The sequence below is a fragment of the Halictus rubicundus genome, chromosome 1, assembly GCF_050948215.1.
Source record: "Halictus rubicundus isolate RS-2024b chromosome 1, iyHalRubi1_principal, whole genome shotgun sequence".
NCBI lineage: Eukaryota > Metazoa > Arthropoda > Insecta > Hymenoptera > Halictidae > Halictus > Halictus rubicundus.
In genome coordinates, this window is record NC_135149.1 from 22,574,680 (window position 1) to 22,587,548 (window position 12,869).

The 12,869-nt window shown below is 40.7% G+C and overlaps 1 protein-coding gene across 3 annotated transcripts; it reads left to right on the forward strand.

Moving 5' to 3' along the window:
• The first annotated feature begins 7,752 nt into the window (after nucleotides 1–7,752).
• Nucleotides 7,753–12,428, forward strand: LOC143357734 (pyridoxine/pyridoxamine 5'-phosphate oxidase). 3 transcript variants are annotated; one of them, XM_076794308.1, is made up of 9 exons: nucleotides 7,753–7,899; nucleotides 8,259–8,434; nucleotides 8,497–8,627; nucleotides 8,698–10,208; nucleotides 10,772–10,928; nucleotides 10,999–11,098; nucleotides 11,330–11,383; nucleotides 11,860–12,059; nucleotides 12,163–12,428. In XM_076794308.1, exons 4-9 carry the CDS (start codon nucleotides 10,154–10,156, stop codon nucleotides 12,326–12,328), a joined length of 732 nt encoding a protein of 243 aa, XP_076650423.1. In that variant the 5' UTR covers nucleotides 7,753–7,899; nucleotides 8,259–8,434; nucleotides 8,497–8,627; nucleotides 8,698–10,153; the 3' UTR covers nucleotides 12,329–12,428. The 3 variants fall into 3 exon arrangements, with proteins under 3 accessions (XP_076650423.1, XP_076650440.1, XP_076650432.1); XM_076794325.1 differs by having other exon boundaries at nucleotides 8,275–8,434; XM_076794317.1 differs by having other exon boundaries at nucleotides 8,497–10,208.
• The last annotated feature ends 441 nt before the right edge of the window (nucleotides 12,429–12,869 follow it).

The window sequence follows — 12,869 nt, forward strand, 5'->3', positions numbered from 1 at the left end:
TTGTGCGGCAACCTCCTCGTGGTGAGACCCGGGCAATCGGTATTATTCTCTATTTGTAACAACTTCAAGTATCTTACAAATAGAGAATAATATCGAGCTAATAGCTGCTCATTTATAATTTGCGATAGCATTGTGAAATAAAATTTAAAACTTACAAATTATAAAAACTTGTGGATTTAATCGAATTGTGTCTGAATTTACTTTCATTGTTTACCCTTGGCCCACATTCACCTTCTCGGTAAGCCCCTTTCAATTGTTAACCGAAACACTCAGTTTTTGTTTCGGATTACCTTCGGGTTACGGATTACCTCATTCAATGAACATCGTAAATTTTTTTGTTTATTTCTCATCGAAATTTACCCCTGAACTTACAAAAGTTCCTATTATAAAATTTATATATTTGGATTTAAATTGGTATTCCTCCGAACGGAGGTCCTTCGAGGGGCTCACTCACGGTCGGGGCCGTGGGTGAGTACGGGTATTGGCAAATCCGGGGCGACCCTAGCCTTAGGTCGTTGCGTCCCTATCTCGTTAGATTTATTTTCGAATGGAACTGTTCATCTTTCCAATTGAAATTTACTCCTGAACTTTCAAAAGTTCCTCTTTTAAAATTTATCTATCTGATTTAAAATTGGTATTCCTCCGAACGGAGGTCCCTCAGGGACTCACTGCTGTGGGTGAGTACGGGTATTGGCGAACCCGGGGCGCCCCGAAGCGCCACCTCAGTAGATTGAAGTTCTGTCTTCATCTACTCTTAGTTTGTTGTCGGTTAGGCCGTACTCGTGTACGGGGTTGTTATGGCTCTCGTGAGCCGGTTAGATTCGCACTCTTGTGCATATTAGGAAGGCCGTACTCGTGTACGGGGTTAGTTTGGCTCTCGTGAGCCTGTTAGATTTGCACTCTTGTGCATGTAGGTAGGCCGTACTCGTGTACGGGGTTAGCTTGGCTCTCGTGAGCTGGTGTTAGGTTTGGCTCTCGTGAGCTGGTAGATTTGCACTCTTGTGCATGTTAGGTAGGCCGTACTCGTGTACGGGGTTAGTTTGGCTCTCGTGAGCCGGTTAGATTTGCAGTCTTGTGCATGTAGGTAGGCCGTACTCGTGTACGGGGTTAGTTTGGCTCTCGTGAGCTGGTAGATTGGCACTCTTGTGCATATTAGGTAGGCCGTACTCGTGTACGGGGTCATCATTTCTTCATCGAATACTTCGGTGTTCCTTCATTTTGTGTCTAATTATTATTAGTCTGTTTTAGTTGAATTACAACAGTTCAGCCTGTTCATCGTCGAACGAAAAAAATGAATCGTATGAAGACTCCTCGTTATTAATAAGTTAGTATTAGTTGTCGAGCAATTATTGTGTTCGATTTATTTTGTTAGTTTCGCTTGTTGATTTGGGTCACAGCCTTCTGCTGTGACCAGTTGGTAGCGTCACCCTCGAACCAGAGGCTACTACTCTGGTTCGCTTCTTTCATTTTTCTTTCTCGTAAATCTGAGCCTTCTGCTCCATTTTTATTTTCTCTGGAATTGTTCAGAGACTTGTCAGATTTAGTTTTTTTTTGGCTCACAATAATTGCTCGATTCGATTGCGTGCGTTAGTTATTAAGCTTGTTTATCAGTATTGTATAAATGTCGAGTAATTATTGCCGTAACTTCAGTTTGCTCGGTTCGATTTTTGATTCCGACACAGCCTTATGCTGTGTCGGACCTTGCTTGTATGTACCAGACCGGTTGGTACCGGTGCTCGGCGTAGATGCATTGAGAGGGATGTTCGAGAGACCTGTTCACTCGTGTAAAATCCTCCCTGCCGTAAGTCCACCCGAGTCGCCTCAACGCTAGTCGTTGCCTGGCGACAGGTGGGTGGGGGAAACTTAGGGTATCGTTTGAACGCTTCTCTCGGCCATCGCTCTTCGTGAGGACACGTCGGGTATCGGTGCTGGCTGGAGTTGGTTCTGCAAGCATTGTACGCGTCGCGTCACCCTCGATCCAGAGCCTTCTGCTCTGGTTCGGTTTTGTTTCTATCTTCGAAAGAATCAGAGCCTTCTGCCTGATTCGTTTTTGATCTCCCGTGAATCGGAGACTTCTTCTCCGACTCACACCTTTTTCTCCGCAATAATTACTCGACATACGTTGCGAAATTTAGTTTGTAAGGCTTGAAAGCGTCGTTGTAAGAAAGGGAGTCAGAAGGAAGCGTATTGAATTCCTTCTGGCTTCCTTTCGGGTCTCTTGTGCAGCAACCTCCTCGTGGTGAGACCCGGGCAATCGATAATATTCTCTATTTGTTAGATCTTCTATTATCTTACAAATAATGAATAAAATCGAGCTAATAGCTGCTCATTTGTAATTTGCGATAACATTGTGAAATAAAATTGAAGACGTACTGATAATAAAAACTTGTGGATTTAATTGAATTGTGTCTGAATTTATTTTATACTTGCTTGGGGTGGGCTAAGGGTCCTTTCTGCTTTCCTTCGTGCTTTCCTTGTTTACCCTTGGTCCACCTACGCCTTCTTGGCAGCTCCTTTTAATTATTAATCGAAACAGACTTCTTGTTTCGGAATACTTTTTCATTCAATAAACATCGTAACTTTCTTTTGGATTTCTAATTGAAATTCGCTTCTGAACTTTTCAAAAGTTACTTTTCTTAAAGTTTATCTTGTTGCGTCCCAATTTCGTTTGATTTATTTTGGATTGGAATTGTTCATCTTTCCAATTGAAATTTATTTCTGAACTTTCAAAAGTTCTTATTCTAAAATTTATATGTCTGGTTTTAAATTGGTATTCCTCCGAACGGAGGTCCCTCAGGGACTCACTGCTGTGGGTGAGTACGGGTATTGGCGAACCCGGGGCGCCCCGAAGCGCCACCTCAGTAGATTGAAGTTCTGACTTCATCTACTCTTAGTTTCTTGTCGGTTAGGCCGTACTTGTGTACGGGGTTGGTTTGGCTCTCGTGAGCCGTTAGATTTGCACTCTTGTGCATATTAGGTAGGCCGTACTCGTGTACGGGGTTAGTTTGGCTCTCGTGAGCCTGTTAGATTTGCACTCTTGTGCATATTAGGTAGGCCGTACTCGTGTACGGGGTTAGCTTGGCTCTCGTGAGCTGGTCGTAGGTTGGCTCTCGTGAGCCGGTTAGATTCGCACTCTTGTGCATATTAGGTAGGCCGTACTCGTGTACGGGGTTAGCTTGGCTCTTGTGAGCTGGTAGATTTGCACTCGTGTGCATGTTAGGTAGGCCGTACTCGTGTACGGGGTTAGTTTGGCTCTCGTGAGCTGGTAGTTTCGCACTCTTTTGCGTGTTAGGTAGGCCGTACTCGTGTACGGGGTTAGTTTGGCTCTCGTGAGCTGGTTAGATTCGCACTCTTGTGCGTGTTAGGTAGGCCGTACTTGTGTACGGGGTTTGTCTTCTTTCCATCGTCTACTTCTATTTCGGTTCCTCTATTGTATTGTGTCTAATTATTATTAGTCTGTTCCAGATAAAGTTCAACAGATGAGCAAATTTATCGTCGGATGAAGACACCGCATCGATCGAAGATCGCATTATTTGTAAGATAGTATTAGTTGTCGAGCAATTATTGTGTTAGATGCAGTTTGTTAAATTTGCTTGTTGATTTGGGTCACAGCCTTCTGCTGTGACTAGTCGGTGGTGACCAGAGCCCTCGGCTCTGGTCCGCTCCTTTCATTTTTCTTTTGTGTAAATCTCAGCCTTCTGCTTTGATTTTTTTATTGTTGCCTCGCGACTCAGAGCTTTCTGCTACATGTTCATTTTGTCTCACATTGTTCAGAGACTTGTCCCATTTAGTTTCCTTTTCTTGCCACAATAATTGCTCGACTGGTGTGCGTGAGTTAGTTATTAAGACTGTTTATCGTCGTTGTAATTATGTCGAGTAATTATTGCCGTAACTTCACTTTGCTCGACTCGAGTTTTGACTCCGACACAGCCTTCTGCTGTGTCGGACCTTGCTTGTATGTACCAGACCGGTTGGTACCGGTGCTCGGCGTAGATCCATTGAGAGGGATGTTCGAGAGACCTGTTCACTCGTGTAAAATCCTCCCTGCCGTAAGTCCACCCGAGTCGCCTCAACGCTAGTCGTTGCCTGGCGACAGGTGGGTGGGGGAAACTTAGGGTATCGTTTGAACGCTTCTCTCGGCCATCGCTCTTCGTGAGGACACGTCGGGTATCGGTGCTGGCTGGAGTTGGTTCTGCAAGCATTGTACGCGTCGCGTCACCCTCGATCCAGAGCCTTCTGCTCTGGTTCGGTTTTGTTTCTCTCTTCGAAAGAATCAGAGCCTTCTGCCTGATTCGTTTTTCACCCACCGTGGATCGGAGACTTCTTCTCCGACTCACACCTTTTTCTCCGCAATAATTACTCGACATACGTTGCGAAATTTAGTTTGTAAGGCTTGAAAGCGTCGTTGTAAGAAAGGGAGTCAGAAGGAAGCGTATTGAATTCCTTCTGGCTTCCTTTCGGGTCTCTTGTGCAGCAACCTCCTCGTGGTGAGACCCGGGCAATCGATAATATTCTCTATTTGTTAGATCTTCTATTATCTTACAAATAATGAATAAAATCGAGCTAATAGCTGCTCATTTGTAATTTGCGATAACATTGTGAAATAAAATTGAAGACGTACTGATAATAAAAACTTGTGGATTTAATTGAATTGTGTCTGAATTTATTTTATACTTGCTTGGGGTGGGCTAAGGGTCCTTTCTGCTTTCCTTCGTGCTTTCCTTGTTTACCCTTGGTCCACCTACGCCTTCTTGGCAGCTCCTTTTAATTATTAATCGAAACAGACTTCTTGTTTCGGAATACTTTTTCATTCAATAAACATCGTAACTTTCTTTTGGATTTCTAATTGAAATTCGCTTCTGAACTTTTCAAAAGTTACTTTTCTTAAAGTTTATCTTGTTGCGTCCCAATTTCGTTTGATTTATTTTGGATTGGAATTGTTCATCTTTCCAATTGAAATTTATTTCTGAACTTTCAAAAGTTCTTATTCTAAAATTTATATGTCTGGTTTTAAATTGGTATTCCTCCGAACGGAGGTCCCTCAGGGACTCACTGCTGTGGGTGAGTACGGGTATTGGCGAACCCGGGGCGCCCCGAAGCGCCACCTCAGTAGATTGAAGTTCTGACTTCATCTACTCTTAGTTTCTTGTCGGTTAGGCCGTACTTGTGTACGGGGTTGGTTTGGCTCTCGTGAGCCGTTAGATTTGCACTCTTGTGCATGTTAGGTAGGCCGTACTCGTTTACGGGGTTAGTTTGGCTCTCGTGAGCCTGTTAGATTTGCACTCTTGTGCATATTAGGTAGGCCGTACTCGTGTACGGGGTTAGCTTGGCTCTCGTGAGCTGGTCGTAGGTTGGCTCTCGTGAGCCGGTTAGATTCGCACTCTTGTGCATATTAGGTAGGCCGTACTCGTGTACGGGGTTAGCTTGGCTCTTGTGAGCTGGTAGATTTGCACTCGTGTGCATGTTAGGTAGGCCGTACTCGTGTACGGGGTTAGTTTGGCTCTCGTGAGCTGGTAGTTTCGCACTCTTTTGCGTGTTAGGTAGGCCGTACTCGTGTACGGGGTTAGCTTGGCTCTTGTGAGCTGGTAGATTTGCACTCGTGTGCATGTTAGGTAGGCCGTACTCGTGTACGGGGTTAGTTTGGCTCTCGTGAGCTGGTAGTTTCGCACTCTTTTGCGTGTTAGGTAGGCCGTACTCGTGTACGGGGTTAGTTTGGCTCTCGTGAGCTGGTAGTTTCGCACTCTTTTGCGTGTTAGGTAGGCCGTACTCGTGTACGGGGTTAGCTTGGCTCTTGTGAGCTGGTAGATTTGCACTCGTGTGCATGTTAGGTAGGCCGTACTCGTGTACGGGGTTAGTTTGGCTCTCGTGAGCTGGTAGTTTCGCACTCTTTTGCGTGTTAGGTAGGCCGTACTCGTGTACGGGGTTAGTTTGGCTCTCGTGAGCTGGTTAGATTCGCACTCTTGTGCGTGTTAGGTAGGCCGTACTTGTGTACGGGGTTTGTCTTCTTTCCATCGTCTACTTCTATTTCGGTTCCTCTATTGTATTGTGTCTAATTATTATTAGTCTGTTCCAGATAAAGTTCAACAGATGAGCAAATTTATCGTCGGATGAAGACACCGCATCGATCGAAGATCGCATTATTTGTAAGATAGTATTAGTTGTCGAGCAATTATTGTGTTAGATGCAGTTTGTTAAATTTGCTTGTTGATTTGGGTCACAGCCTTCTGCTGTGACTAGTCGGTGGTGACCAGAGCCCTCGGCTCTGGTCCGCTCCTTTCATTTTTCTTTTGTGTAAATCTCAGCCTTCTGCTTTGATTTTTTTATTGTTGCCTCGCGACTCAGAGCTTTCTGCTACATGTTCATTTTGTCTCACATTGTTCAGAGACTTGTCCCATTTAGTTTCCTTTTCTTGCCACAATAATTGCTCGACTGGTGTGCGTGAGTTAGTTATTAAGACTGTTTATCGTCGTTGTAATTATGTCGAGTAATTATTGCCGTAACTTCACTTTGCTCGACTCGAGTTTTGACTCCGACACAGCCTTCTGCTGTGTCGGACCTTGCTTGTATGTACCAGACCGGTTGGTACCGGTGCTCGGCGTAGATCCATTGAGAGGGATGTTCGAGAGACCTGTTCACTCGTGTAAAATCCTCCCTGCCGTAAGTCCACCCGAGTCGCCTCAACGCTAGTCGTTGCCTGGCGACAGGTGGGTGGGGGAAACTTAGGGTATCGTTTGAACGCTTCTCTCGGCCATCGCTCTTCGTGAGGACACGTCGGGTATCGATGCTGGCTGGAGTTGGGCTGCAAGCATTGTACGCGTCGCGTCACCCTCGAACCAGAGCCTTCTGCTCTGGTTCGGTTTTGTTTCTCTCCTTGAAAAAATCAGAGCCTTTTGCCTGATTCGTTTTTCAGCTCCCGTGAATCGGAGACTTCTTCTCCGACTCACTCCTTTTTCTCCGCAATAATTACTCGACATACTCTGCGAAATTTAGTTTCTAAGACTCGAAACCGTCGTTGTAAGAAAGGGAGTCAGAAGGAAGCATATTGAATTCCTTCTGGCTTCCTTTCGGGTCTCTTGTGCAGCAACCTCCTCGTGGTGAGACCTGGGCAATCGGTATTATTCTCTATTTGTAAGAACTTTTAGTATCGTACAAATAGAGAATAATATCGAGCTAATAGCTGCTGATTTATAATTCGTGATAACATTGTAAAATAGAATTTAAGACTTACTAATTATAAAAACTTGTGTATTTAATTGAATTGTGTGTCAGAATTTACTTTAGGTTAGCTCGGGATGAGCCAAGGTGGGCCTTCAATGCTTTCCTTGTTTTCCCCTGGTCCACCTTCAGCTTCTTGGTAATCTCCTTTGAATTACTAACCGAAGAACACAGTTTTTCATCGTCACCTTTTTTCCTGGATTTCTAATTGAAATTTGCTTCGGAACTTTTCAAAAGTTTCTTCTCTTAAAATTGATATTTTTTGTCTAAAATTGGTATTCCTTCGATCGGAGGTCCTTCCATTTATTATGGGTATATGGTCTAAGCTTCTCGTGGATCTAATTGCAACATTTACCGTTCGTCAGCGTAGAGGGCGTAAGAAATCTAATTGTTGTTAACGATGTCGGTATTTCATCTCGTTAGACACGAAACCCCATATGGTGATTGGTCTACTCCTATACTATATTACCGACAGGTAAGTGCATCCACAGGTACCAGAATACTGGTGTAGATGTCGCTTACCTAATTACCAATCTATGTCCGCTGAAAACCTGTCAGCATCCTACTAACGGTGATATAATATTGAAACAATGGAAAAATACGTGAAACCATTAACGGATTCCAATGATGATTCCCAACTTGTTAACGCATTCGTTTGCTTAATAGGAATTATCACAACGCTAGGTAATGTACACAATCTTATAGGTTATCCTTATATTATCTTATCTTTCATAGGTTCTATTAGAAGAAATGATGATCATGCATAAAAAATTACATAAAATATGTCAACAATTTGACGTTTTTTCGAGATCTGTATATCTTATAAGTAATATTGCAGTTTCTTTTTCGTAGTTCATAAATAGTTTATAATTATCTTTGTGGTTTTCATGTAGTTTTTCCATGTCATTTATCAAGCCTATTAGTGATTATTCATTTAAAAGGATTCTATGATCATATAAATAATAAGAATGCAATGGGTACAAAGGAGAAAATTTTATAATTCTATACTTATCTAAACTAGAAATAAGTATATTTTTTAAGAGCATTTACTTTGTCCAGCGTTGTTTAACTTGTGGGGCAGAGGAGTCCATCTGCACATATAAAAATATGGAAGGTCCAACCTGCTGATAAAATGTTGATATCTGCACATTTATTGCATTCCAAATTTGTTAGAATTTATGTATCTACAAAATAAAAGGCAGATCTTATAATTAACATGGTAAGTTTAACAAAAACAAATACATATCAACATTATAATCCAGTTATTATTTGTACATTTAGCATACCTTTAAACTGGTTGGTATTCCTGGATACGAGTGTGTACACTGTAGATAGTATAATCAGTTTGTTATCTGTGAAACCATTGGTTTATGTGATTATGGTATTCAAAAAAATGTTTGTGATGCTGCAGAGTAAGTTAATACAGGTGATGGCGCATTATATTCTGTAATAACAATAATTTGAAAAATTGTTTATTTTTAGGTACCTGTACAATATATGTATTATATGACCCTGCTACATAAAAGAAGTGTGTGCTTTTATCTAATAGGCAAGACCAGCTTGTGGCAAAGGGTTATTCTCTTGTAAAAATTGTATTACGGAGAAAAATGAATGTACTGCGTATGACAAAAACAAGTCAGCTGGAAACTACTGATGCGTCTTCCACGAATATGTTCCTTGGCAAAGAAGGAAAAGATATCGAATTTTCTCAGTTGAATACGCAGACTTTGCAGAATGGAGTACATTCAATGGCATTAAAGAACTGAATACTTGGTTAAGAGAGATTGCATAAAATTTTATACTTGTTAATTGAATTAAATTGTTCCTTTTTACTTTTCTAAACATTTTATTATTTTTCTACTGTAAATAAAATTTAATGACTGACTGTTTTAAATACATTTAGTTCAGAGAGAGAGAGAGAGAGAGTCCCCTGTACATGGGTTGTATCGAATGTCTGTGGAAAAAACGTACAAATGGACCAAACGCTACTTAAAATTGGCTTAACGATCCGCGAACCAAGTGAATAAAAGTCTCACCTTGAACCGTGTAGAGTTAATTTATTATTATAATGGGATCGGATCCAAATAATACAAAGATTTGTCTGTTAAAAATGAACGATCTATGTTTAAAAACGCAAACATCTTATCCATATTTCAAAATAGCAGTTAAATCCGCTAGGGTTAATTAAACCGCATCTGGTTCGCGGATGGTTAATCGCAAGTTTGTGTAGTTAGTATGCTAGTATTGTACATTATATAAATTTATTTGGTAGATATGTCATATAGGGAAGTTATATGATGTAACTCATGTACATATAAATAAAATGAAGGGTACGATTATGATGTGCCTTTATTTATTCATATTTCATAATATCGATATTTTAATGAAACTTGGGTACTTTATGTACTAGAAGTTTCGTAAACATTACACTCGTATTATTACCGTAATAAGCTACGCAACGAAGGATATTATAAGATATTTTCATTCTATATTTACATGTCTCAACTGTGATCATTCCAGTGGGGTAGAAACGTTTCTCTGTTTTCAAAAATTGCGTAAAAATCATCGATACACGAATTTTACATCACGTTTTATGGATAGAAATAAACCTACGAGGTCCTGATCAATGCCAGTTATATAAGCGTAAAAGCCTTGCAGAAAACAAAAAATTTCAAACATGAGCGATACTGTTTCACAATATTTGCAATTGTAACTTCCGACATCTTATGATACTGCGCGCCATCTTCCGCCAGAGAGGAACGAAATTACTGATAACCTCCAGTCACCTCCAGTTTCACGAAGCTAGTTCATACTACGCACACCGACAAATTCTGTCGCCAACGTGTCGCGTGTTTCCTCGAATTTTCACCAGTAACATTCACACTGTTTGACAGTAGTCAGCTGTTTCTTTGTGAAACCAGTGCCGACTACGGTTGTGATGTCGTCTGCAAGGCCTGCCGCGCAGAATACGAACTACAATCTTGACATCGGAGGTAACATTATCACTGAGAAATAATAATTATTAAGATCAAACAATCGTTGTACCTTGATAACTGCCAAATTCCTCTTTTTCCGAATAAATGTTGTTCCAACTGCAGGAAAAACACTTGTCATCGAACACCTACGCGCGTGATCAGTCGTCATGGCTCACAAGGATGCGCGCGAATATTAGCGTTAAACAAGAGCAGTCACATGACAGAGTTGGATATTAATCGATTCAAACTAGAGCTATTAGACCCGTCAAAATGACGGGTTCCAATTTTTTAAATTTACGATTATTGAGACTATATAAACGCATTTATGGGGAATTTATTCAATAAATTTCAATGCCAACACACGCCTAACGGAACCTATGGCTGAGCCGGATTCCGACCGCGGTAGCAACGCTCTGATTGATCCTTGTTTTTTGTTAATAACTCCTTAATAAAGCCGCGGAGAAATATTTTTCAAGGGGAAAAGTTACTTCAAATGACCTCATTAAAGTCTCATTTAGCTGAACACATTGTACCTATTTCTGATCGACAGTTTCTCAATCACATTTATTTACATCTAACAGGAATACGAATTAAATATAAGGATAAAAGTGAAACTTTTACTGAGGATCAACTAGTGAGCAAAGAGCCTATCGGACAGTTCAAAGCATGGTTCGAAGAAGCCTGTAAAACGCCGCAGATTTTCGAACCGAACGCCATGTTCCTTGCCACAGCTACTAAGTAATGCCCGAATAATTGTCTTCTGTAGTCATCAATACGGTTTGCGAAAATATTTATGTGACTTTTACAGAAATGGCATGCCATCTGTACGAGCTGTTTTGCTGAAAGGTTTAAGTACCGACGGATTCAAATTTTATACGAACTATGAAAGCAGAAAGGGTCGCGAACTGGCAAGTGCACACTTCATCGTAAGCGGAAGAGACACTATGAATTATACCTCTATTTACCACTTTGTAAATGCTTACAAAGAGGTAACACGAGATTGACAAAATTTATAAATGAATTTATTATTTCGTTATTTACAAATAACGTTCATTAATGCTTGGGCACGTTCATCGTATCTCATCCATAGATTAGTTATCGATTGATGGTTTTACAAATTGATCGATGTTTGTTCTCAGGCTGAGAATCCAAACGCAGCTTTGTCCTTTTACTGGGAACCATTAAAGCGGGTGGTAAGAAAATACGAATTACAGTAGTCCCCGCTTAGTAGTCACAGACAGGGGACCACATCGCGAATATTAATGAGGGTGGCAGGAAAACAGTGGTAGTCCCCTTTTGCTAACTCGCAGACCACCTTTGCACAATAATCAAAGCTGGTACTTGAATAAGTTTCTGCCGTTTACTAATAGATGTCGGAACTAATAGAACTTGTATGTAATTTGGAATGGCACAATACGTATGTGATAGTCCTGAAGGAATTAGTTTGCGTGATAAATAATCGCAGTGATTGTAGAACTATTCTTTATTCTTTGTTACTCGTAGGAGATGTTGCACTCGGAAATGCGTTGTACACCTTGTTGTTGAAAATACTTTAAATAAGACATTCTCTATTCTTCTATGCAAACATAGGACCTTTATTTCCCAAAAGGACAGTAGAAACTTATTAAAGTATCTAGTATTATTCTATAATCATTTTGAAACTGCATAGGTTCGCGTTGAAGGCCGAGTTGAGAAAACATCCGCCGAGGATTCGGATCGTTATTTTCAAAGTCGGCCATATGCGAACCAAATAGGATCAATGGCCAGCAAGCAGAGTGATGTAATTGCAAGTAGACAAACACTGGTAGTGAGAGAAAGGGAGCTGTTGGCTCAATTTCCAGAAGGACATGTGAAAAGACCGGCCTGCTGGTATTTAATTTTGTCAAATTAGTTTCAGATGATTGTGTTACTTGATACTTTCAGCTCCCGCGTTTTGAAAATATGTTACACGCATAAATCACTTATTTTTTAGGGGCGGATACGTTGTTATACCTCACTCCGTGGAGTTTTGGCAAGGTCAAAGCGATCGGTTGCACGATAGGATACGTTTCAGGCGGCCTAAACCCAACGAAAGGATCGATAACGTGCTTGTTCATCAAGGGACTGACGGATGGGTTTATGAAAGACTATCACCATAGTTAACGACGATGGGAATATCAAATTATATATTCGGTACAGATGTCCAGATTGTAATAAACTATTCCTCGATAAACCAAAATATAAGAGAAGCGATTATGGGTTAGGTTCACAAACGTTGATTCCTCAAGATTTTTCGAGCTACTGTTTGCCGTATTCTTAATTCTATACAGGTTGTCTCGAAAAGTATCGAGAACCCTAAAAGGGATGATTCTAAGCACCATTTTTCCTTTGCCATTTCGCGCTAAAGCGGGTTTTTTCGAGTTATTAATGAAAAACACGAACCAAACAGAGGGCAGCTGATGCCCACTCGGGGCCTTATTTTCAAATTTCTGAAGAAAGAGCAACGATTAAATTTATACACTATTTATCTATATAATTTACTGTAACATTGGAAATATTAATTTCTGCCAAGATATCAGCGTTTTTTTTAGGAAGATTTTCCAGAACTCATAATTAATATTTTTTGTATATTTTATTGTATTTTTCTTAATATAATTTACAAACTTGCTTAACTCTCGTATATATCTAAAAATATAGATG

Excerpts from the sequence above, each read along its gene's own strand:
- LOC143357734 (XM_076794317.1), top strand. The coding sequence starts at position 10,154 with ATGTCGTCTGCAAGGCCTGCCGCGCAGAATACGAACTACAATCTTGAC. Across the intron at positions 10,929-10,998 it reads TTCCTTGCCACAGCTACTAA|AAATGGCATGCCATCTGTAC; the intron begins GTAATGCCCGAA and ends TGACTTTTACAG. Across the intron at positions 11,099-11,329 it reads GCAGAAAGGGTCGCGAACTG|GCTGAGAATCCAAACGCAGC; the intron begins GCAAGTGCACAC and ends GTTTGTTCTCAG.